Below are 27445 nucleotides of genomic sequence, written 5' to 3'. Positions count from 1 at the left end.
AAACTAGGAAATACTAGTCTGTACTAGTTGTATTTGTTAAAAATCCAGTAAGTTCCTATTTGGGAAATGTCATTTAACCACATTTTTTCATTTTTATTCAACCTGTTACAAAGAGATACCTTAGAAATTTTGATTGAATAGTTACGGACGGTTTGGTTTTTGAGTGCCATGTGGGGTAGGACAATATATTGTTTTAATCATAGGAATGGATTATTTGTAGGATTATACTGCTGAAAGCAATTAAATGTGTTTACTGTTAATGATTAATATCCTCATAAGTGGTGATAGAACATTATTAAATTTTCTGACAGAGGGACACTGTTACTGGAATTAATAAACCTTTTTGAAAATGGTTGTCTGGGCAATATAAAAAATAAGTACCCACAGTGTCATGTTTTATTCTTGTATTTTAGACAGAACAGTTGTGTGAAAGTCAACCCTGGGCATTTACTTGCTAATTCAACTGCAATGATATGTGAAAATAGAGCATTTATTTATAGAAATGTGTTGTGAGCCCCAAACATGGGGTGAGTTAGTCACTCTTAATTTGTGTTCATTGAAATTTCTTCATGGATGAAGGGATATTTTGTAGTCTGGAGAAAAGGGAGACCTACATCTGTGAAACAAAACAATTAATTGTAAGTAATGTGGGGCACATGATATACAGTAGTGTTTTGAAAATATTTAATGTGTGTATCATTTCTGTTCTTTTTTTTTTAAATAGTGTCTTCTTCCTCTGCTTATGGGAAAAACAGATCACCAGCTCTGGGACTGTGGTTCAAATCTGGCCAGCTGTTAATTGATATTCATTCTCCAGTCCCCATAACTGTTCCCTTGGGCATAATGATCCTTCCTTTGTAATTGACAACTTTTTTCTCAGGAGTGTCTGGATGGAACTCCCATGGAAGCTATCAACTTTGTTTCCAAAATTCCTCTTATAAGGAAGAATCCATTTCCAATAACCTGGTCACATACTGAAACCCATTCAGAAGCTAAAACTTCTTTATTATTGGGTTACTTTATCTCAGGAATAATGATGTAAAACTGAGGAGAGGGTTAGTGGGAAGAACATTGGACTGGGTTAGCTTTGGATTCTAGACACGGCCTTATCACTTTTCATTTGTTTAAACTTGAACAGCTAATGAAACTTCTCCTGATCTCAGTTTTATCCTCTGCAAATTATGGAGATTGGATTAGCTGATATATAATATTCCCCTCATCTCTTAAGTGCTCTGATATGTAGCTCACAATGATTGACTTATCCTGCCGTTGACTTGTTATGATATGTTTTCTCAGTAAAATTTAATCCTCTGAAGCCAAATACTCCACTTTGTGAGAATTGTAGGCCATTCATGTAAACCTGGTGCCACCATGCCTGAATGTGATGCCATCATGTTTTGCAGAGTGATCTTGAAGGGTTTTTTTGGTGTGTTTTTTTTTTCCTTCTCGTAGATGTTTGACTGGATCACACACAACAAAGGCCTGTTCTTAAACAGCTACACCGAGATTGGAACAAGTCATCCGCATGCTATGGAGCTTCAGACGCAGCACAATCACTTTGCCATGAATTGTATGGTAAGATATTCTCAGATAGCTTTATATCCTAAGTGTGATGGCATCCTGGACCTGTGAGAAAGAATATTGTGCTTTCAGGAAGCACTTAAGCAGAACCGTCTCCAGGCAACTAGTAGGAAGAAATGTTATAGCATCTTTAGAATTGCCTTTTTGAATTTCCTAAATATGGCTTGTTTCCCCAATTTCTAGTTGAACTAAGTAGCTCTTTTAAGATTAAAAAGAAAAAGAAACAGGTGAGGAAAAAGTAGCAAACTGATAAAATTAAAACTGAAGATTTTTCCAGCTCAGAATGGTCAGTTCTTAAGCCATGGTTTCAAGCCATCCTGACAACACACAGGCGCCTACAGCAAAGCATTGTAATGATCTACAAAGCAGAGAGAGGTTTACAAAAATATATATTGTGCTGGGCATATGATATTGAAATGAGAGCCAAGCCATTGTGGTGTCATTCAGATCTAGCATCATGGTCACCTGAGGGGAAGACTCCTGAAAATATGAATTCATTTAGGCCTGCACTGAGGGAATACATTCCAGGTTTCTGATCAATATCTTGAAACATCTGGGCTACTTGGAGGTGGAGCTCATTGATGCAGCCTTGTTATGATGATTTTTGTGGGCCCCACAGATGACAATGGAGTCATCCTGGGACTAGAGTGGGACAGATCTCTGGCTCCATCTATGAATGACAGTCTGGTGAGCCTACGAACCCCTTCTCAGAATGTTTTTAAATGAATACAGTAAAATATATAGGAGTACAAAGGACACCAATTATATAAAATATAGTTAGAAAAGTTATTTTAAAATAGAAAACAAATTTATAGACCTTCAGGTTAAGAATCTCTGAATTAGAGCAATTAATTAGTCTAGTGGATTGACTGTTGTTGAATCACTCATACAAACAAGTTCTAGGTCAAGCCTCTTGTGATAATCCATTATCCAAAACTTCATCTTACATCAGCAATATTCACCTAAGAAACAAGACATCTTGAAGCTGGGGAATATTTGTATGACCATCATAGTGTTGAATCACAAAAAAACCATGAAAAGCTTTTCAGAAATAGCCCTACAGTGGAGTAGGCTAAATTTGAAACTATTTTTGAAGGAAGATGTGGTCATTTCTTGAATACCTAAGCTGCTAGGAGTTTTCCATCGAAAGCTAAGGATTTCTAGATATTTCTTAGGAGTGATTCTAACAAGAAATATATTCAATGGTAGAGAAATTTTCTTCTACAAGAGGAGAAATTAGCCACATTGAGGCCAATCTTCAACACCTGAATTGAAGCAGAGAATTGAAGCAACATGAAGATATGGCCTTTGTTGACTTCTCAGTTAAATTTTAGTTGGCTAAAATGACTAGAGTTTGGATAGAATAAAGGATTTGCTAAATTAGCAGAAGGATAAAGTTGTATTATGAATGCCAGCTGGCAGTCAGCTCTTAACTTTACATCCAGAATGAAGGAGAGAGCTCAAATTGTCTGCTCAAATTTCTTTTGGGGAAAAAAAGGCAGGAGAGAAGTAGAAGAAAAATCACAAAAATTTTATTAAATGCCTACTATGTGCAAGCATAGGAATATATATTAAGAACTGGGAATTTAAGGACAAAAGTAGGACAAACCTTGTGCTCTAGGAGCTGATATTCTAATGGAGTAAAGACATATATGTATGTAAAATAAACACAAAGTATTTTGGGGAGGAGGGTACTACCATCTGTGAGGATCAGGAAAGACTTCATATAGTAGATGGTGCTTGAATAGTGTCTTGAAAGAAACCAGGAATTCCAAGAGTTGGAGAGGAGGAGGAAATTCATTCTAGGCATGAGAGAAAGCCAGTGCAAAAGCCCCGAGATAGAAACTCATATGTGAGGAGGCAGTGGAATGGGCACCGGATTTGGAGTCTGAGGACCTGGATTCACATCCTTACTTTGTCACTTAATACCTGCATGACTTTAGGCAAGGCACTCAGCCTCTTTGGGCCTCAGTTTCTAAATCTGTAAAATGAGAAGATGGGACTATCTGACCTCTAAGATCCTTTCTCCACACTTTCACCTCTAAATCTATTATCCTCCGTACTGAGGTAAAGAGATACTTGTTTCCTTTCCTTTGCTTCCATTTTTATATGAGACAAGTTCTGAATATGAAGTTCCTTCTAGTTCTAATGTTTCTTTTCCTATAAAACTTGTTACCTGGAGACTGACTTAAGCCACCTGTGAATATTTGTCCCCAGAGTTCATTGTAAAGAACCACCTGGGATTTTGAAAAGTTAGACTTATGCTCGATCATCCTGTTTTCAAAGGTCTGACTCCCAATGCCCATTAAAGATGGAAGACATTCTTTTTCCAAAATAGGGCCACATTTGTGGTGTGGGGGTGAAGAAGCGAGTCTATAGATGAAAGGAGTAAATGACACCAGGACTAATACGTTTTTCCTCCCATAAATACGTTGACCTCTCTTCACTGGTTGCATGAATTGTTCCCTTTGATAGCAAGGTAGGTGGAAAATATCATTGGTTTGGCAGACTGCCATATAGGAGGCAAAAGGACATCTCATCTTAGGAAAAGCACCATTTGAGCCCACACTGCATAGGATTGAACAATGGAGCTGAAGGTGGATCAGTCTACAATGGTCCAGAAGAAAAAGCTTCAGGAAAGAACTAGATCCATTCTGGATCCACATTCTGAAAGTTGCTTGGTCCTTGATTGATTAAGTGTCTGTCCTTTCCAGTCCCTCTTCTTTCAAGAGATGGAATTTAATATCTTTCATTATTTGCAAGGAAATAATTAAAATTAGGAAGAGGAAGACAAAAATGTTTTTATAGTGTAGAATTTTTGGCTAGGAGTGGTCAGGTTTTGCCATGGTACCTAATGATGCCAGTGGTTTTAGGACTGAAAGGAGGCCCTTATGATTCAGAGCATTCTGTTCCCTCAATGTCCCTGCTTCTCTGGGACTTGACAGACCTCAGTCTAGCACTGCCACCCTTCCCAGAGAAGCAAAGCAGTTTGTGGTTTGGCCTTTTGCTAAGTCCCAGTCTTCATACTTGATTTATCTCAAGGGAAATTTCTGTAGGTCAGAGAAGAATGGTAACTGTCCCTGTTCTATCATTATGTGGCATAACATTCCAGCATTGATCCCCACTATCCATTGTAGAGGATCTGATAAAATGTTTAAATCTCTTATCCTACAAGAGAGTAACTCTCCTCCAGCCTGTTTCTGCTTTTATTCTCAAAATGTCCTCATGGATGGAGTTCCCTCTTTGTCTGAGGCTTTCCAGAAATCCTGCCCAAGGCAAGAAGGGATGAGCTGACAGCTAGCCTAAGGCTGCTTATAGTCTTATCATAAGTTCCAGCTGCCATAAATACATGCATTAAACTTGTTTCCCTCTTAGGCTTATTTGGCCTGCGTTCAGGTCTCTGAGTCCCCCTTTCCATCAGTTTCTCACTTGGCCATGCCTCTTTCCAATATTATTGAAGAACACCATTGGATTCAAAGAAACAGTATCCAGAAGAAATGTCATGCTTTTCTTTGACATTTTGTTCCTACTGAGGATTATGAGTCAGTGCAATGAAAATGGTGGACTTTTTTTCTCAAATTCTCCATTCCTACTCAGCTTCCAGGAGAATTCCACAACTAGCTTGGGCTTAGAATTGCTCTGTCCACTCTTTTGCTCTTCTTTCCCCATTTTATAGATGATGAGATTGAGAGGTCAAATGACTTGCCTACAGTTTGAGGTGGAATATGAATCCGGGTCTCCTGACTGCAAGTCCAACACTTTGTCCACTAAACCAAATGTGTCATACATTCAGGGAAACAGATTAAAATGTAATCAGGAAACCTTTAACAAAATAAATCAAAATAGAGTAGAACATAGATCATGTTAATGTGTTTTTCTAAGTCAGTATGTGGCCCACAGGGATCTTTATGTGTAGTTTGGTGGCCCTTGTTTCTATTTGAGCTTAACGCCACTATACCTCACATGGCTTCTCGTGTATATAATAGATGTCTGTGAATTGATCCTGTAGGCATTGAGGAGCTAGTGAAGGTTTTAGAGTTAAGAAATGATATAATCATACCTTGTTGAGCATTACCTTTCATTTAAGTCAGAGAAAGGGAAAATGAATAGGGATGACCATCTCTATGGATCATTAAGGACTTGTTCTGAGGCATTTAGGGACTCTATTAAATATTTATAAACTAGAACTAAATAGTGCCTCAGAAAGGCTATAACATTTGGAAACTGTGAGGGGGTACAGTATCAAAGTAGTGGACCGTCATTATTTTATCTGGTGTCTTTTGTCAGTTAAGCACTTATTTGCCTTTTGAATTTTAACAAAATTAATAATTTGCAGAATGTTGGCCAGAACCAAGAACAGCTCTCTTCCCTCTTTTCCTTTGTCTCGGTCTAACATCTGCAAACTAAGTTTGATCCCATCATGACTAGGATGGCTCGGTGACTTGACAGTGGCAAATTAATTTTTATGCCCTACAGTCTGCATTGTGCAAAAATAGAAGAAAAATTCCCAGTATTATTAGTTATTTGCATGGACATCTCACTGAAGTATTAAATAGTCTTGGCAAAGGATATGAGAAGTGTTTATTAAATAGGGTAATCAAGCTTAAATTGGAGAGGGCAGAGTGAAGAAATATGGCCTACATATTCTGTTCACACAAATATAAATATGTGTGTGTGTCTATTATCAAGAATTCTGATCTTCCCATTATATAGATGCATATAAGCCTATGGTATTAAAATAGTGATCCCCAAAATGTTATAAGGTATAATTATTCTCTTTATATTTGTGTTTTAACTTTCCTCATATTTTATGGGCTGTGTCTGAAAGAATATATTTCCTGAAATGCTTGAGAAAAAAGGTATACCATCTAAATATCTGTGTAAATATAAGCCTTGAAGGGAAAGGGTAGGGTTACTTACTGAACTTTCTTACAGTAATGCTTCCCAAAATGTCAGTCTCCTCAGTTTACCTACATTTATGTTAATTTACAAAAAGCCTAATATGAATAAAAATGCACATGGGTAAATGCTTCTCTCCCCTTCCCTTCTGCCCAATACCTACAGGAGGCTGGTCTGGGCTTGGCTCAGACTAGTATTAAGGGTGCAAAGAATGCCAATAGAGTGAACTTTAGGGAAGGATATTTCCATTTCATCTTGTAGTGTCCCTAGATTTGGGCCAACTCTACTGTGTGAGTTTATTCTGTTATAGACAAAAATTATATGTCACTAATGTGAACCAGAATGGACATTGGTCCTTGGGTAAGGAAAGCTGAGATAAAATTTTTGGAACATTCAGTTGTAGCTGCTTCTTAGAAAGGCATCTTGCTATTATGCTAACTCAGACCTGACTTTTCTAGGAGTCTTTTCCCTTAGCTAATACCAGGAAGTACATTTAATCTACCTATCAAACACTCTGATAGCTATAAAGAATGCAGCTTTTTCTTAATTTAAAAAAAAAAAAACAACTCTCATCTCTCATCCTCCCTCTGCAAATCAGAGGTGTTTTTTTTGTTTTTTTTTGTTTTTTTTTAGAAAAATCAAAGGAAAATAAAATGTATAAACTGCTAAACTGAGTGACTGAGAGAGAAGCATCTCACAGTGTGAGTTTAGAAAGACCTCTCCACTCTAGCCCAGGTACCCTTTTGTGCCTACTCCACTCCTCTCTTTAAAAAGAAAAAATCAGAAACTTTGCTCTTTTCCTTTCTCTTCCCTTCTCCATACTAAGAATGCAATACTCCTTTCCTCCTTTTAAGATGAAAACAGAATCAATAAAGTTCTCATTTTATGTCCCAGAGGATATCATGGTGCAATGAAAAGAATGCTACATGTAGAGTCAAGTTCATTTCCTGTTGATGAAACATGGTCTGGGTGACCATGAACAACTTACTTAACCTCACTGGGCTTCAATTTCTTCATCTATAAAATGGATGAGTGGGACTAGATGATATTCGTTCATTCAACAAGCATTTAACACCTATTATGTACCAAATATTGTGAGGCTCTGAGTCCTCATTGACAAACATAAAACAGTATGATGGTCCTTTCCAGCTTTAAATCTATGCACTGCTACATAGGAGGAAAAATCTTATTATCATATCAACAGTCAGATTTACAATTTTAAATTTCAGAGTGGCATAGGACTGTGTTATGACTCAAATATGTATCATACTTTTCTACCTATTTCTTGGAATCTCTTGGCAGTCTTCCATGTACTTAATAGAAATAAAAAGTCTAAATCAATTTAGTGTAGTTAATGCCCTATCCCAATGCCTAAGTAACTCACTATTATCTTAGATAAATAATTTACAGCTAAAAATCTCAAAATGCAAGACAGAATGCCAAGGCATCAACTTCTCCTTGAAATTCCACAGTCTTTCAAAACAGATATTGAAAGCAAGTCTAATTCCCCCAGTTCTAATTTAAGAATATCAAGACAAAACTCTGTATATAACAGGGAAGGATAATCAAAAGGAAGAGAAGGAAGGAGGGAGGGAAAGAAGTTAGGAAAGAAGAAATGAAGGAACATAGGAGGAAAGAGGAAAAGAAGGTAGGAAGGAGGGAAAGGAAAGAAGAAAAGAAAGAAAGGAGAGAAAGAGGAAGGAAGGGAAGAACGAAGAAACGATTTGCTTTGTGCTAGCACTGTGCTAAGGGCTTTACAAATATTATCTTATTTGATTCTCACTACAGTGTGGGAGGTAGGTGCTATTATTATCCCCGTTTTAAGAGAAAACTGAGACTAAGGTTAAGTGGCTTGCCCAGGATCACACAGCTAGTACATGTCCGAGGCCAGATTTGTATTAAGGACTTTCTGACTCTAGACCTAGGTGTACTATTCACTGTGCCACTTAGCTAGGCAGGGTAAAATTTTTTTACATATCATTGTGTGTGAGCTCTTGAAGGCAAGGACTATTTAAATTTTGTCTTTGTCTTTTTTGCCTCATAGCAGCACTATACACATAGTGAATACTTTATAAATATTAGTAGAATTGAATTATAACTACCATATTCTTCTTTACGAGTCAACGTGGAAGTTATTTATTAGGTTTTTCCTATGTCCCCTGTGTTGCGTTAGGTGTTAAGACATATGATAAGAAGTAGAGGTGCTAAAGGAGGTCATTTATTTAAGAAGAAATATGTTGCAACCTCCCGTGCTTCTCTACATTGCCCTTGGGTTACCTTCATTTTTAATTCTTCAGAGATTATGATGTTCATGCTTTATAGGCATATGGTTTCAGCAGCAGAAAAATAGTATTAAAATTTTTTAAAATTTATATTTATGGTCAGGGATTCTTAACCTGGACCCTTAAGGGTATCTAGGATTTTTTTTTATTTTGATGATTGTATTTTAACACAATTGATTTTCTTCATGATTCTATGTACTTTATTACATGCATTTAAGAAACATTCTACTGAGGAGATGTCCATCAGCTTCACTGGACTGCCAAAGGGGCCTTGAACCAAAAAAGGTTATGAACCTTTGCCCTTTTTAAATTTGTTTTGTGCCCTCTCCACCTCATCCTCACATTCTTACAGCAAATCCAGGTGAACCCAAGGACAGAAATTCTAACAATAAACTTAAAATCAGAAAAAAAATGGATTTTTTATGTTTCTTCTCTCAATTTTTTATCTTGGGAGAAAAGAGTTCTTTTTCTCAGAACACATTCTCCCCATCCACATGAAGCTTCTTAGGCTTGCCCAGAGAGGAGAGCTTGTGTGACAACAAATAGCCTTTGGTTGCTAAGTAAAGATTTTCAGTTTCTGGGTTCTCGTTAGAATCTGAAACATCAGGTTTCTTCAGCTCTGTGGGACTACTTGTCAGTAGGCTTGCCATCTGGACTGTGTTCAGTACTCAAGGCCAAAGAGTGAGTAATATTATATTTATATGTGCACATATGTGTGTGTATGATTGCTGTCTGCTTAACAATTACGCCTTTCAGTTCAGCTGATTTTTAATTTTACAGTTTTAAATATAGAAATTAATGGCAATATTTTGTGGAAATCCAAACAGAAAAAAACGTGTACCAGGTGATTCTCCTATTATACATCTGATACTTGGATGAGTAGCTTGGGTTTGGGGGGAAACCATCTGGATTTCTTAGAAAGAAGTGTCTTTTGTTTGTCCTATTCTAATGGATCCTATTTTTCTCCCTTCTGTAGAATGTGTATGTAAACATAAACCGCATCATGTCAGTAGCAAATCGCTTGGTAGAGTCTGGCCATTATGCTTCTCAGCAGATTAAGCAGATTGCCAATCAGCTGGAGCAAGAGTGGAAGGCTTTTGCTGCAGCCTTAGATGAAAGAAGCACCTTACTGGATATGTCCTCCATCTTCCACCAGAAGGCTGAAAAGGTCAGTGCTTGGGTATACCTAGAGATTGTAACCTTACGTGTTTTATATTCCATTTCACTAATTACAGTAATGTGGCCACCCTGCTATAAGAGGCAATCATCCTGAGGATTTTTTGTGGGGGTTAAGGCAAAGAGCGCATTATTCAGATGAGAAGTTCTGGGTTCAGGTCTTGATGTCCCCCACTCACTAACTTCGTGACCTTGGGCAAACTATTTAAATTCCCCAAGCCTCATTTTTCCCTCTGTAAAATGGGTCAGTAAAAATAATGCCTGCTTTGTGTGCCTTGTGGGGTTGTTTTGAGGTTTATTGATTAACGTGGAGTACCCTGTAAGCTTAAAGCTCTACATAGATGTAAGCTCATTTTTATTGCATTTGTATGAGATTCGTGCCCTAAATTGTTTCATTTCTTATGTGTTCTTGGATATCTTTATCATGACTTTAAATTGAGTTTTATATATGGTTTAGAGGTTTTTGCAAATATTACCTGGTTTAAAGAAAACTTCTTGGGTGGGGAGGGAGTTTAATTTTAAAAAATCTTTTAAAAAGATTCTCTCCTCTCTTCCAAGTTTCTGTGTCCATGTTACCAGAAACAATAAATGAATGTGATGAGGGGATGAGTCAGACTTTATACATGGATGGTGAAGTGGATTTATTTATTATATGGAGCCAGAAATCCTTGGTTCAAGTTTCAGATTTTCCTCCCACCTGAGGAACCATGGGAATCACTGTTCCATCTATAAAATGCTACCTACCTCACTGAGACTCAAAGGGGGATGATGTATGTAAGGAGAAAGATAAATTTGAGTTATTATTTTCAAATGTAAAGTGCCGTCTTAGCAGTATGGAGCCCTTAGTGATGAATGTAGTAAGGAGTAAAATCAGCTAATTTACTTTTCTGCGAAGAAATTTTCAGATTTCTTGTTCAGGAATAATCTTTCAGAAAAAGGAAGGGAAAAAGCGCAGCTTTAAGAGGAATCATTACTCTGATTGACTTCCAAGACAGAAGTCTAATCTGATATTATTCTTTGTAGAAGAAAGCTGAAGTCAATGTAAGTAAGATAAAGGCCTGAGCTTGCATGTAGTTTTAGCAAGCCAGTAAATGAGGGGTTGCACAAGAAACTAATTAGCAGTGATCTCACTTATCACAGTACAAGTAAAAAGCTGGAAGGAGGATTGACTATTACTTAGGGTAGAAGGACTCACAGCAAGCAGCTTGCATGAAAAAGCTGTGAGTGGGAATCCTTTAGTTTTGCTAGTACGGTTACTTCTGCTTAGCAGCAGAAGAAACAAATGAAAAGAACGTTGTTGCTTCCACTGTAATGGACACTTAATGTTGCATAAACAGTGAGAACCAATCAAAACATAAGATGATCTACATAGACCCATGGAGCTCAGACAGAATAAGTTGCTCAGTGGAAGTGGAAAATATTCTAAACATGGCATAGGTTTGGTAGAATTTTTTTAAAAATTATTTGGAGGTTTTCATATAAGTAAAACTAGAGAGGTTAATCTGTGTTCGCTTCTGTTTGGGGATAATATAGAAATTTACTCACACAGGACTATTTTTATTTTGCTAAAATGGGTAGCCCTAATTTGTGTATTGGGAAAGAGAAGCCCTCCCCCTGCCCCCCCCCCCCAAAAGCACAGTGAAATAAATGAGTTAATCCAGAGCCCAGGTAGCGTGATGGTTTGACTAAAGAATATTAGCACTTCAACAATCAATCAATGCAAATGAAGTAGCTAGAATGGAAGCCAAATAAATGTTGAGGTGAATTGTGTATTGATGATATGACTTCATTTGCTGAATTCAGGACTGGTACTAGGGGCACGATTGAAGGTTAGAATAAGAGTGGAGGGGATGAGGTGACAGTAATTAACAATTACTTATTAATTGCTTCTGTTTTCGTTGTCAAGGACAAGGAAGTTTGGACTGGAAAGGATAGACAGAAGTGGCTTTTGGGGAGCTGGTAGTAAGTAAGGGGGAGAGTAAGAGCACCGAGCCGCTCTTGAGGAGCATAAGTTCCCTTTGTACTTTTATTTTCAGTAACTTAAGCCTTAATAATGCTTATTGAATGATTAATTGATTGAAATGGTAATGACAGAACCACTATGGCTTCATCAAGAATAGGGCATGCCCAACTAACTTTATTTGGTTAATTGATAGAGTTATTGAACTGGGAGTTCACAGGAATATTGTAGTTTTAGCTTACCTAGATTTTAGCAAAGCGTTTGATAGTCTCTTAGATGGTTCTTGTGGAAAAGATAGATAAATAGCTAGTTTGATGTAAGGAAAATCTTCCTAACGACTAAAACCCTACAGAAGTGGAATGGATTTCCCGGGAAGTTGGTGGGATCTCCCTCATTGGAAGTCTTTAAGAAAAGACACTAGGTGATCCTTTCTTAGACATGTTACACAGAGATTCTTTTTCAAGTAATTGTTGGACAACTTGCTTGTTTGGCTCCCTTCCTACTCTCTAATTATTTGAATACTAAGTAGAATATCAGAAAGCATTTTAGCATGAAGTTCTTATGAATGATAGAAGCTCTACAATGGCTCAGTGCTTTTTCATTTGTAGAAAGGCAGACAGTGAAATTTGTTCTCTCTGTCTTATACTTAAATTTCGTAGGCCTGATGAATGAACAAGCAATATTCAAGTTATAGGTTAAAATTTTCTATTGTTAACATTTATCATATGTCCTCTTGGTGGCACATTCAGATCTTTGGATCGGTGAGTCAAAGAACAAATTATAGCAATAATTACAACTATGAAAAAGAATAAAAAAAAACCCACAACATACACAAAACTTGAGGTGGGGGTGGAATATAGCCAAAACAGTCCTCAAAGGAAAAAACATTTTTCTGAAAGCATATGTTAAGAAAAAAACATAGATTCATCAACTTAAGTATGGAATTTCAAAATTAGAACATCAACAACTCAGATACCTAAAAAGCACAAAAGAAGACATTATAAAAATCAGAGGAGAATGAGATAAAATGAAAAAGAAAAAAAGCATAAAAATGTTCAGAATTAACAATTAGTTTTTTTAATGAATTGATGAACTTTTAGCTTATCTCATCTCAAAAAAATATCCACCCCCCCCCAAAGAAGAGAATAAATCTTTTAAAGTCAATTTAAATCTCATTGGGAAGATAAGGGACACAAATATGCTGCCATCCTGATTATAGGTGTGGCATAACTGCCTCCAAAATCTTATATAATCTTATACTACATTAAGAAAGTATTATGTCCTGCCTCAGGTACTGGTGATGTATCTGCTGTTTTCTGCCTTTTTTAGACAACTTCAGTTCTGGGTTCCATGTTTTAGGAAGAGCATTGATAAGCTGGAGCATGACCAGAAAGGGCATCTGGATTGTGCAGTAAGAAGATTAAAAGGGGTGTTTATCTTGAAAGAGAAGATGGAGGGAGGGCGTTGAAAGCAGAAGACACGATAGCTATTTTCAAACATCTGAAGAGCCCTCATATAGAAGAGGGATTTGATTTGTGCTGCTTGGCTCTAGAGAGCAGAATTAGGAGCATGTGCAGAAGCTGCAATGAAGCAAACATAAGTTTGTTTTAAGGGAAACCTGCCTCAAGTTAGAGCTATCTTGAAGTGGAATGGGCTGCTTTGGGAGAAAGAAGTCTTAAAGTAAAAGGCTGTTGATTTTTGATTACTTGCCAGATAGGTTGCAGAGGGTATTTGCCTGTAAATTTGGACTAGATCTGATGCTCCTCGTATTTCTGAGATTCTGTTATGCAACAAATCAACAAGCATTTATTAAGTGCCTACTACGTGCCTGGCATTTTGCTCAGTGCTCTGGGTATGAAGACAAAAACAAAACAATCCTTGAACTCCAAGAGCTTATGTTCTAAGAGGAGAAACAACATGTACTTAAATAGGTATATGTAAGACACATATAAAGTAGATAGATGATAACTTTAAAGGGAAAGACATTACTAGGTAAGGGGACCGGAAAAGACCCCTTGCAGAAGCCGGTGCTTGGCCTGAGTCTTGGAATAAACTAGGGACGTAATGTAGAGGAGATAAAGAAGGTATGGGAGGCTTCTGGTTCAGTGGCAAAAAAGATAGAGATGGTGTACCATATGTGAGAAACAGGAACTAGAGCAATGTGGCTGCACCAGAGGGTATTGTGGAAGGGAGTAAATGTGTAAAAAGAATGAGAAAGTTCAAAAGAGGCCATATTGTGAAGAGCTCTAAATGCTAAATGGAAGACTGTATTTCATTCTAGATGTAATAGTGAAATCATCAGTTTGCTGAGTTAGGGGGTGCAATAGTCAGAGTGGCACACTAGGAAAATCACATTGGCAGTTGTGTGGATGATAGATTAGAGAGGGGAGACCCTTAAGGGAGGGTGAAAATTAGGAGACTATTGCAGTAGTCCAAGCAAAGGTGATGAGTGCCTGGACCAGGTGGTAGTTTTGTGAGTGGAGAGGAGGGGGCATTTATGAGCAAAGCGGAAGCAGAAAGGAAAAGATTTGACAACTGATTGGATATATGGGGTGAATGAGGAGGGATGGAGGATGACAGTCTTGGAATCTGAGGTATAAGGGGCTTCATTAGATCTAATCCAACCCATGCCTGAGAGAAGAATCTCCATGAGAACCTACACAAAGGTGCCTCTTTTCAACTGCACCCATTTCTCCTTAGTTCTGTCCTCTGGGCCCAAGCACATGTCTGATCCCTCTTCTGGAGGACAGTTTTTTTAATGCTTGAAGATGACTATCATGGTCACCCTTCTCCACACAGTTTACTTCAGGCTAAATATCTCCAGGTCTTTCAGCTGAGGTGGATCTTCATATGGAATGAACTAGAAGCACTTCCCATTCTGATTACTCTCTTCTAGATCAGTGTTTCTTAAACTGTGGGTTGCAACCCCATATGGAGTCTCAAAAAATTTGGCAACAGTAAAAGGTTTCTGAACACACAACGACAAAAAAATTAATGAAAAATCAAATGCATAATGAATCTGAGGTGTTTCTGGCAGCACTTGCACTTGTCAGTGTTGCATCGCACAACTTCACTGTAAGCTCCATTGTTGCCGACCATGTGTTGGCTCAACTTTCCCTCCACATTACCAACAAACTGTTCCCACTCAGAGAAGAACTCTAATTTGCTGACATTAATTCTTCTGGTAGTCATTTTACTCTGCTTTTGTTGAATGTGAATATTTAGCTTGGAGAGGATAAGTCTATGATCAGTCCAGCACTCTGTACCACACATCGCCTTCATCACTCTCACATCCTGTCTGTCTCTTCTTACAATCACACAGTCTATTAGATACCGATGTTTGCTGCGAGGTTGCATCCATGGAATTTTATTGTGTTTAGGTAAATGGAAGACAGTGTTTATGATGAGAAGGTCACGAGATGCACAAGTCTTCAGTAGCAAGTGACCATAGCTGTTGCTGTTTCCAATTCCATCCCTCCCTAGGACTCGCTGCCAAGTCTGGTAGTCTGAGCCTACTCTAACATTAAAATCACCCAGCGTTATAAGCTTGTCCTCTTTTGGCACATTGAAGATAAGGGTCTCCAGGTCTTCATATAAAATTTTTCTTTGACCTCATCAAGGTTCCTCATGGTGGGAGCATAGCGGCCTTGGTTCTGAATACAAAGCACTGTGCATGCCCTCAGGCCACACAACACCAGTTAATGCTGCTGAAACCCAAAAGGGGTCAGGAGAGGAAAAAGTTTAAGAAGGCCTGTTCTAGATGTCCTGTAGGCAGCTAGGTGGCATAGTGGATAGAGTGTGGGAACTGGAGTCAGGAAGATTCATATTCCTGAGTTCAAATCTGGCTTCAGACACTTACCAGCTGTGTGACACTGGACAAGTCACTTAACCCTGTTTGCCTCAGTTTCCACATCTATAAAATGAGCTGGAGAAGGAAATGGCAAACTACTCCAGTACCTTTGCCAAGAAAACCCAAATGAGGTCACAAAGAGCCAGACACAACTGAAATGACTGAACAACAAAAAGATATTCTTTAATTTACCAATGCTCTCCCTAAACTGTGGTTGTCAGAACTGAACATCATATTCCAAAAAAGACTAAAATGGATAATGTGTTTTGTTTTCTACATAAGACAACAAAGGAAAGTAGAAATAACAGGAAAGAAACAGAGTATGTATCCAAAGATCTTATGAGCTCATTTGGACCAATAATCTGGTGGATTGCCCACTTAAAATGGTGCAGGGAGATGTGGCTTTTATCATTTTGAGGGAAACTTACTTTGACATATTTTAGGGAGATTCTGTCTCCATTTCATTTCATCAAAATGAAACCAAAGAAGTGTGTTAAGCATAAGCTATGTCTTTAGGTAGGGCTGGGTGGGAGCAGAATTAACTAGCTATGAAGAAAGTAGCTGTGGGTAGTAGTGAAGCAGAATAGATAGCAGGGTGCTTTATAGCTTGGTGGCCCTCAGTTTTCTAACAGATGGAGAGTGCTTCTGAAAATAAGCCTAATTAATCATTAAAGCTTCCTTTTGCCACTTTCTATGTATTTATCAATATTTATCAATATTCCTTCTTTATTCTAATCCAGCTTTGCAAATTTGACCTCCTCAGCTTGTGTTCAAATGTAGTTTAAAAAAAAAAAACAAACAAATCCTTATTGTACTAATCATCTACCCCCCAAAACCTACATTTTCTGAAATATGTTCATTTGTTAAGATCACATAATAGACTTGGACATATGACTCATTTTCACTTGAAATTGTTCTAAATGTCCACTAGATCTCCCAAGTCTTTTCAATAAATTACTACACTGAGCCATACAACTATTTGCCTAGGTGATCGATCCCCAGACTATTTTCAATGTGTATGACTTGATTTAGGTTCTTATACTAAAGTGTCTCCCTCAAAGAATAGTTCTACTCTATTCATATGGTTTCCATGGATTTGGATGGTAGGGGAACATTACAGACACAAAATTATAGAAAAAAATATTAATTTTTCTTCATTTCTAGGGGTATAATTGAATGCAGGTGTCCAGAAACTCATTTAGCACAGAAAACTTAAAGTAGAACGTCAGCCACTTGACTTCCTGTCATGCCCAGTGATTTATACCATACCATAAATATAGAGGTGTAATTTCATGTGGCATAGATAGATCATTGGACTGAGAATCAGGAGAACTATAATCTTATGAAAATTCATTAACTTTCCTGGGCCTCAATTTCCTCATCTGTAAAATGAGGAAGTTGGAATAAATAAACTGTAGTATCCCTTCCTTAAGGGACAAAATTCCATAAGCCCTGAATCTTATGCACCAATGGACTATTATCCCCTCAGTAACAGCCTAGAAAATTTACTTATTTTCTTATGTAGAATGTTTATTCTTCTCTCCATTGCTTGCCACAAAAAAATCAATGTGATGGGATGATTTATTGATTCCTCTCATTCATAAAACAAGTTCAGAAATGTTATATGTTTGTGTAATAAAAACTTTCTTTAATTGTTCTGCATAAAGTGTTATAACCTTTTCTGAAGAAGGGAAGTTAGTTTTGTTTTGGAAGTTTTGATCTTTAGCCAAAAACGATTAATTATGCTATGACTTGACTATTTACAAATGACATTTAACATTGTGTAGCTTTTTGTATTTCAAGTCAATCAGCCAACAACAAGTATTTATTAAATGCTTACTGTTTGTCAGGAATTGTCCTAAGTGCAGGGGATTAAAAGAAAAAAAACAAAAACAGCATTTGCCCTCAAGGACTTTATACTGTAATGGAGGAGACAGAATATACTTAAGTTGGTATGTTTAAGATGCATGCAGAGTAGATGGAAAGTTTAGAGGGGAAAACATTTAGGAGCTAGGAGGACCAGCAACAGCCTTTGAGTTGTGTTTTGAAGGAAACCAGGGATTCTAGAAGGCAGAGATGAATAGGGATAGCATTCAGGGCATGGAAGATAGCCAGTGTGAAATCACAGAGAAGAGACATGGAGTGTTTGTGACAAACAAGTAATCGTGGCCTGTACGTTGTGTGGATGAGAGTAAATGTGTAAAAAGACTGGAAAAGTAGGAAGGGGCTGGTTTATGAAGAGCTTTAAGTGGCAAAAATCAGAGAGGTAACAGAAAACCCTTAGATTTTATTGAATTTGGGGAAGAGGGGCAGGTGACATACTGAGACCTGCACTTTAGGGAAAAAAATTACTTTGCCAGTGAATCAGTAGGCATTTATTAAGAATCTACTACATATTAGCACTAGGGATAGAAAGAAAGGCAAAAGATATACTCCTCCCTCAAGGAGCTCAAAATAAAATAGGAGTTTGGGGGAACAACATGTAAATACTTATGAACAAACAAGCTATGTGCAAGCTAAATAGGAAATAATCATAAAAGGACCGCATTAAAATTAAGAGGGATTGGGAAAGGCTTCCTGTAGAAGATAGAATTTTAGCTGGGGCTCCAGGAGGTAAAGATGAGGAGGGAGGGCATTCCAGGCATGGAGGGACAGCTAGGGAAAACTCATAGAGGTGAGAGATAGATTGTCTTGTTCTTAGAACCACGAGTAGGCTGGTGTCACTGATTGAAGAGTATAAGTAACTCATAAGAAGAGTTGAAAGGTGGTGTATGTGTGTGTGTGTAGTGGGGTAATGTTGATTACGCAGGGTTTTGAACGTTAAACAGGATTTGATCCTGAAGGTGATAGGGAGCTGAGGAGTTTAATGACATCATAAGTCCTAAAGCTGTATAGGATCTCGAGAATATCTGATCCACCTTGCTGTTTTTAGGCAAATTAAAGCTTTATTACCATTTTATGAAAAAAACGAGGCCCAGAGATTCTAAGTCACTTGCGTAAGGTCACACAACTAGTAAGTGGAATATGAACTGAGATGCCTTGATACCTCCTACAGTATTCTTTTCATTTCTCCCAATATTGCCAATCTGAACATGTTATTATGGGGAAAGGTAATTATTATTATTATTATTTTACTTTCTAGTACATGAGAAATTCATGGTGATTAAAAAAAAAGATTATTCATATTACATTTTGAAAGACATATAGTAAATTTCCTGATTGGCAAATACATCGTTGTTGATGTTTAGTTGTTTCGGTCCTGTCCGACTCTTCATGACCCCATTTGGTGTTTTCTTGGCTTGGATACTGGAGCGGTTTCTTCCTTCTCCCAACTCATTTTACAGATGAGAAAACTGAGGTAAACAGGGTTAAGTGATTCACCCAGGGTCATATTTGAACTCAGGAAGATGAGTCTTGACTTGAGGCTCAGCACGCTATCCACTGCGCCACCTAGCTGTGCAGCAAATATATTAGCATAGTGCTTTGCACATAATAAGGGCTTTTATAGTAAATGCTTCATTCATTCATTCTCTCATTCATAATAATCAGTCACCCTTTGCTTTTCCTTATATTTAGGAAAATATTTTAGTGGAAAGGATATAAAAGAATTTAAAACAAAGAGGAAAAAAGTTTATGTCTGTTTAATTTAATTGGATTAGTTTCTTAATTGGGCCTTCTGCTGCCTGTGTGCTTTAGACACTTAACTATCATAGATTCTAATAGGCCATCCCATAAGAAAATTGGCAGTGATTTATCAGCTGTTTGATTAACAATGGAGAAATAAGGCGGGGAGGAACTAAAGAGAGATTGGAATGACTTTCAGCTGCTGGAGACTGCAGCTGATATTCTCTAAGCTGTTTGGTACAGCTAGGACTGTTCTAGTTTACATGCAAATTAGGTTAGGACTTCAATGATTTCACTGCTTCCATATGCCCTTATCTCTCTTCCAGATTCAACATCCTAGGTTGAGAAGTTCAGGCTCCTCAGTGGTTTAATTTTAGTCTTCCTGCTCATTTTGCTTTTGCAGTGGGTAGAAAAATTGGGCAGGCCGTTCTTGCTATTGTTAGATAAATGACTTCATTTGTTTTTATTTTTCTATTAGTCCTTAAATCTAGAAGGGGGAGGAATAGGGCTGCAAGCGGCTCACAAAGTTGAGACATTTTGGAGCCCTGACTTTGGTAGAAGTTGATGATAGCGAATGGAGCTCTGCTCTATGCATCCAAGAGTAGAGTGGAATAAGGAACATGTTTTCAGAGGTAGGACTTTTCAATTAATTTGATCACTCCTTAAAGCTTATTAACCAGTTAGACTGAATTATTTCTTCAGAGAGACTCTTTTAATTGCTCTTCCTAAAAAAATTGCTTTCAAAATGTATGCTTCTAATTAGTTTAAGTTATTATGGGTAAAAGTAATCATTTTTTTTTTTCAATTTCCTAGTACATGAGCAACGTAGATTCATGGTGCAAAGCCTGTGGCGAGGTAGAGCTTCCTTCTGAGCTGCAGGATTTAGAAGACGCGATTCACCATCACCAAGGAATATATGAACATATCACCCTTGCTTACTCAGAAGTAAGTAACCTGTTGAACTCAGTTTTTGCAACAATATTATTGCTTTTTTTTTCCCATGCCCTCAAGAGCTTGAAAATAAGAAATTATGAATCTTCTGAGAAGAATCTTTAGGATTCTTGAAAGCAGTTCCAAGAGAAGGGGCTTCCTTTGCTTCAGTTGTTTAAATTGTTCTTTTAAATTAGTTATTGCTTTATTGTTTTTTTCATCTGCCTTACGTAAGTGACTAAACTTAAATCTTAAGAGGTTTGATTTTTAGTCACAGTACACATTAATTTTTATTGCCCTAGGTCAGAGCTGTCCAAAATGATGAGGCCCACAGTGGGATTTATGCAGCAGGCCTACAAGCATGGAAATTTACATAAATGCTTTAGTAAACGAAGCAGAGCTACTGTAGAGCTCTCACTAAAATGGCGAATCAAAATATATTATCTATTGTTTCAATAAAACCCTAAGGTTGGACAGCCCTAACCTAGATCATTCTCATTTTATTAATGTTTCCTCTAAACCCTTGTGTGTTGTGGTAGCCACTTAATAAATATTTGTTTAACAGAATTCATCTTTTTAATCCTCCTAAATAAGACTTTGTAGGAAAGAGGGTCTCGTGTCTGAAACGCCTTTCTTTTCACAGATGCTATCATAATTTTCTTTTTCTCCAACTAAACCTACTTAGATGAACAAATTATCTCTGATACAGTTTTTCTCTTTTTTGAATTCTGGTAGTCTAGAATTGATTCCTTTTCATGTTAAGGCAGTTTATTTTTGAGCATATTCTGGATTAATGTTTAAAATATGTATTTTTAAATCAAGTATATTTGTAAAGTGCTTGGCATAGTACCTGTCACACGGTGCTATATAAATGCTAGATATTATTATTAATTCATAAATTAGATTAGATTAGCTCATGCAAGTTCATATTTATATATGCTATTTTAAAGTTACAAAGTGATTTTTAAGGAACTATGTGAATTAGATTTTTCAAATATTTCATCAATGAGAAAACTCAAGTACAGAAAGGTTCAATGAATTGCCCATAGTTACACAGCCTCTTACTAGACTTGCAGAGTTAGCTTAAACCAAAGGCTTTTATTTTCCAGCCCAGGATTTGTTTTAGAAAACATTGAGAATTTTAGAGTTTACTTTTATGAGAGAGTTAACAAATATATAGATCATTTGAATAATAATTTATATAAATCTATATCCTTGGGTGTCAAAAAGTTACCTCTGTAACCTAGTTTTATAGTTTCAAGTCTTAAGGGTTTAAATCCACCTCTTATGAACTGCCTACTGATATTTCTGTATACTGCTCCCAGATAATGTTTGCACAGTATCCAAGTGAGAAGAATGTTTTTCAAGAGCTCTTAAGGGCACCTTGTCTCTAGGTATCTCTGTGATATTCAAGGGTATCATCCCCAAATTCCCAAACCATATTTTTGTTTTTAAAAAGTCAATATACACACATGTGTATGTAAACATATATCTGGGAGGGGGAGAGAGAAGAGAAACTTTATGAAACTAGAACTTCATGAACACTAAAATGTTAGAGCAACTTATTATTAAGTAGAAATCTTAAGCTACAAATAAGTATTCTTTTCTGATTCTTGCCTTTGGTCCTTTCACTCTTTTAAAAAATCTTATTTACCATAACTTCATCTCAGAAACTGGGCCACCATGTCCAAAGCCCTAGAGAATACTTGATATAAAAATCTCAATAGTTTATTCCTTGCCTATAGCTTTTCTCTTAAAGGATTCTATTTCTCATTGGTTCCTCTTGATCAGAGGTGAGGCATGTTTGGTTTAGGTTTTGGTTTTTTGTTTTGAGCCTGCAAAACCTCTCTAGTATTTGCTTAGTACATGTTGTTCATATAATATAAAAATTCAACACCATTGTCTTCCCACTACCTCTTGTCCACCTCCTCCACCCCTTGCTTTTGTGTTGTAGAGCATAAAGTGATGCTATTCTGTATGCAGAGCAGAAAATTTAAGAGAATATTAACTGACTAAATCCTGCTGATGCTTGAGGGTGGAATGTGGCTTAAGGAATTAAGAATTCCAAGAATCACTGATTCTTTTTCAAAATTCTATACCTGAGTAATATAGGGTAACTTCTCTGAATCTCATTTTTCCAGTTGCTACAAAGAGTGAAGGATAATTTTTTTCTTTGCCTATGAGAAGCACTACTCACTTGCTGAGAATAGAATGTATTGTCTGAGTCATATTTCAGGTAGTGGTAATAATGTTTGGACTGTTCTTTCACCCCTTTGAGCAGTGGCATATGTTTATGAGATGCTTGGTTAGGGCCAGGGCCAGGAATACAGCCTGTAGCCATGGAACTGTGTTTTTGCTCTGAGAGAATATGAGGTTATACCTGAACCTTGTTCTTTTCAGCCACTGAAGGAACTAGATTGTTTAAGAAAGGTACTGTGAGGGCAGAAATTAATGTTGTTATTATTATTACGTCAAGCTCAAAAAGACAGTGAGGCACCTAAATATGGAGCATGTGTCCATCTGCCTAGGATGGAGTCTCACAAGATTTTTAATTGGTGCAGATTGTTTAAAATGGACAAATTGCCTAGAAATAAAAAGGTTCTTAGACCGAGCTTTTAAGCCACATGTTTTCAGCCTAAGAATATGTTTGTAGAGAAACTGTACACCCCAGAAGACTGTAATTAATTCTGAAAAGACTGATAGAACTTTACATGGAGCTGAATAAAATTCTGATGCTACCATGCATCTTTTTAAAAGTGATCTCCCTTTTCTCTTAAGCTGTTCAGACTTCTCCCTAGGGTGGTGGTAGTGAATGAACTCTTTGGCTCTAGGAATCATAGAGTCAGAATGTCAGATCCATGGAAGAATTTAGAGATTATCTAGAACAAACCCTTCTTTTTATGGATGAGGAAATGTTCAGGTTCAAGGCAAATAATCACCTGCTTTTAAGTAAAATCCATTTCAGTGTTAAGGAAGAGAAAATTTAAACTATCTCCATTCAGCTTCCCTTGTTTCTAGTGGTACTGATGGTGTTGATAGGAAATAGGAAGACTTGCCAGTAATTTTTTTTTACATAAACACCTGTTTTAATTAGACTTGCCCTCATGTTGATGCTGTTTGTATTTCAACAACAGGAACATACCTGAATCTTATAAACATTTGCTTGCTTCAGCTTGCCAGATTTGGAGCTAATGTACTTGATCACCCAGATGGATAGGGCAGTATACATAGAGAGTTAGGATATCACATAGTTTTATTTTTTAAATAATTTATTGATGTAGGAAAACAAAAGGAAAAAAAAAGAACATCTCTGTGTCTTCCTCTTCCTAGAAACCATTCTTTTAAAATAAAGCATAGTTCAGCAAAACAGACCAACACATTTGACTTCTAGTTTTAGAGATACTATATAAGTTAATTATGTTTTGCTTTTCACTTGTTATTTGAAAAGTATATATCCTTTGTAGAAATCTATTTCTAAACATTTCTTGTTTATAGAAAGATGACCAATTCATTAAGCTCTGGCCATATTGCTAGATTAAAGATCCCAATTAGATTACATTAAAATCATTAAAAGAAACAAATTATTCATTAAAAAGCATTTACTACTTTAATACATAAAGCGTGAACTATAGGATCTGGGCAAGAGACTGGCTTCAGCTTTTTTTCTTAAACCAGTAAGACTCCCACAAAACTGGACAGTGCCAAGAAACATGGGTTTTCATTTTTGCTTTGCCACTAACCCTCATGTGACTTTGGACAGGTCAGTTTATTTTTCAGTTTCTTCATCTATAAAATGAGGGAATTGGATAGGCAAATCTTCAAAGTTTTTCTGCTCTGACAGTCTATCGTTTTATGTAACTTTAACGAACTTACTTCCTGCCTCAATTTCTTCTTTTGAAAAAAAAAACAACACACTGACTCACTGCATGCCTCAACAGGACTTTATGAGGTTTAATAAGCTCCTCTCTGCAAACCCTGTTGTGTTTCTTAGCTTCAAGGCACTGTATAAATACAGGATGATATTATTATTGTCATTAGGGTAGGATAAAAACAAATAGCAAAATATATGAGTCACCCCAATCATTAGCTTTGTAAAGTTACACCTCTGTTATGAATATAGAATCTCAGTTGCCTTGATAGTAACTTTATAAACCAATTATTTTAAAGCCTCATCAAACAGAGCAGTGTTGCATTGGATTTAATAGATTATTCTCAATCTTTGGCATAACATCAGAGCTGGTAAGTTTCAAAAACAGTGGTTGTTTTTCTTTTTCCCCTCCCCTTCCCCTTTAAAAGCATCTCCTAGAGAGTTGAGGTGTTTCCAAGCTGCAGTGTTATAGAGGGAAAAAAAATTCCCCATAAAATCAACCTGGGGCCATTCTAGAAAAGTAATACCGTGTGCCCGTAGGAGATAATTAAGAAAGCCTTTGGTAGCTTTCAAACACTCTTCTAATTTAGGCACTCCTGGTAACTACCTGGGCAGCGAGGTAGCCCACGGGATAGAGCGCCAGGCCTGGAGTTAGAAAATCTCGTCTTCCTGGGTTCAAATCTGGCCTCAGGCACTTATTAGCTGTGTGACCCTGAACATGTAGCTTAACCCAGTTTGTATCAGTTTCCTCATCTGTAAAATGAGCCAGAGAAGGAAATGGCAGACTTTGCCAGGAAAACCCCAAAATGGGGTCATGAAGCAGATAGGACTGAAAAATGAACAGTAACAAGTAACTGCCTAGAGGTGGCAGAAAAGATGAATCACCACAGAGGGAGCTAAGCAGGAGTAGCATAGTATCGTTTTGTACGGACCAGAAGCAGAAAGACTGAATTTCCAATCCAGATTTTAGAAGTTGATCCTGAAAGCTCCAGTTACACTTAGTTTGCCATTCAAGAAAGGCCAGAAAAGCTAGAGGCATAGGCAGCCAGTTTGTCTTCAGTTCTACTGCATGTATTGCCCTCACTTCAACACAGCTGGTATGTAAACCTTTTGACAATTAGTTTCAGACCTGAATTTTTATGTTAACTTCTTAGAGCGGTTACTTCATCCTGTATTTTTCAACTTCTCACCAGTACTAATTGGCTGCTTCTCTGAATCTGGGGCAGATGCAAGAACTTTGACCGTCCTAATCTCTTTCCTTGTTTCCTGGGATCCTTGGGTGTCGTCCTATCCTCAGCATCTTCAACGTTATCAGAAACACGAAATTAAAAAGGATTATGTTCGACCAGAGCTGGGGAAGAGAATAGACCCTGTTAAACCAGACACAGGATGAATATTAAATCCTGTGCTGTAAATAGTAACTGTTGCCTCTGACCCCAGGTCTTTCCCCACCCCCAAAATAACAAAAATAACAAAACACCGCAAACTCCTGCCCTTGAGTTGCCAATGCATGGATCATCTCATTATGCCACTTGTACCTCCTAGACTCAATTTCTTAACTCTTGTCTTCTCCCCCTACTGCCCCCAAGAAAAGAAATTGCTATTTTCCCAAGAAAGGTTAATCTTCATTACTTATATCTTCATGGTATCAGAATATTTTGTTTTTACTCAGCATTTTTTCTAGATTCATTAGAAACTGCATTTTTCCTCTGGAACATCGAATAGTAGCAACCTCCCTTTTAGATCTGAAATGTCGGATTTAAACCAAACAAATTTACCTTATATTCAGTTTGTTTTGGTCTTGGGCTACATACAGATGCTTATGTCAGGTTTAGCCATAGCCAGAAGCCCTTAATGCTGCTTTCTGTTCTTAGATAATTATGAAAATTTGACATTTTGCAGGTGAATAGGTAGATATTCCTGCTAGAGTCATTTTAGCTAGATAGAATCTAGTAACAAGTTTCAAGATCCAGATACCAGAAATAGAAATTAGCAAACTTGGCAGTGAATTTCTGCACAATTTTATTTTGTCATGTATGGCAGAAAAAGTAAAGAAAGGTTCTTTCTGCCTCAGAGGCAGCTTATAGTGCAATGGTTAGGGCACTGAGCCTGGAATCACAAAGATCTGAGTTCAGATCCAGCCTCATACCCTTACTTGCTATGTGACCCAGGGTAAGTTATTTTACCTCTCCCTCCATAAAATGCAGATAATAGTAGTACCTACCTCCCAAGGTTGTTGTGAGGACCAAACAAGATAGTATTTGTAAAGTGCTTAAGCACATTGTCAAGCACATAGTAGGGACTATATAAACGCTAGTACTAGTATTATTCTTTATTTACTTTTCATTAAAATAGTCTAATTAATTGCTCACTTAGATTCCAGGCACTTATTTTCTTTTAAATAGTGGAGGCAAAATACTCTTGACATGTTAGTTCTGTTTATCACATATTTAAGTACTTTTGATTTAGTTAATCTTTGCATTTTCCTTCCATTTAGCTATAAATATTTGCTATTGATTTGGTTATTTGTAAAATTTTTATAAAATAACCTTTCCCAACACAACACTCACATCCACGTGCACACACACAGTTAGATAAATTAATGTCAGAAGACTGAATGTAATAAGAATTGATATGAAATTTGCTACTGTTCACCCTACAAAGATGCCTAGAAATATACACATATTGAAAGTAGGTTGACATAGCTTGTTTGAATCCAATAGAATTTACCTGGCAGTAGAATCAAGACAGCCCTGAAGTACTTAGCACTTCATGAGCTTTTTATTAATTAGTTGGGTTAGGCTTTTGTCTAAATTGTGTATAATTTACTTGGCTTCCCTTTTTCTTTGCAATATCTCCTTCTGTTGATCTCTTTCTGGGATATGCTAGGATGAAGAACGTTTATTGTTGGAATCTTTTCTTTTGCAAAATAGACCATTAGACTAACATCATGTTTATCTTGGCCACAGAATACTGTTTTGCTGAGGGTAAAAAAAAAAAGCAGGTTTTTCTGAGTTACTGAAATAGGTTGTGCTAATCTTATTACCTTTAACTATATAAACTCTGTCAACACATTTGCATACAGGTATTCCTATAATGGGCAGAAATATATTCCTGAAGGTGGTTTTTGAGGTTAAAAAGAACACTAAACACTAGAGATAAAAAGAAAGATAAAAAACTATCTCACTATCAAACTAGCCACTGTCAAAGAGCTCACAGTTTAATGGGGGAGACAACATGCAAACAGCTATATAAAAATAAGATATATGTAGGAT

The 27445-nt window shown here is 37.0% G+C and overlaps 1 protein-coding gene across 1 annotated transcript in view; it reads left to right on the top strand.

Annotated features, from left to right (window-relative positions):
• TRIO (trio Rho guanine nucleotide exchange factor) overlaps positions 1 to 27445 on the top strand; it is a 288299-nt gene that overhangs the window by 9263 nt on the left and 251591 nt on the right. The window contains exons 5-7 of the mRNA XM_036745208.1: positions 1453 to 1575; positions 9739 to 9930; positions 20186 to 20317. Coding sequence (XP_036601103.1) covers positions 1453 to 1575; positions 9739 to 9930; positions 20186 to 20317 — 447 coding nt within the window. The remainder of the gene's footprint in view (positions 1 to 1452; positions 1576 to 9738; positions 9931 to 20185; positions 20318 to 27445) is intronic.

This window comes from Trichosurus vulpecula, chromosome 1 (assembly GCF_011100635.1).
Source record: "Trichosurus vulpecula isolate mTriVul1 chromosome 1, mTriVul1.pri, whole genome shotgun sequence".
NCBI lineage: Eukaryota > Metazoa > Chordata > Mammalia > Diprotodontia > Phalangeridae > Trichosurus > Trichosurus vulpecula.
This window is presented reverse-complemented; position numbering and strand designations above follow the sequence as displayed.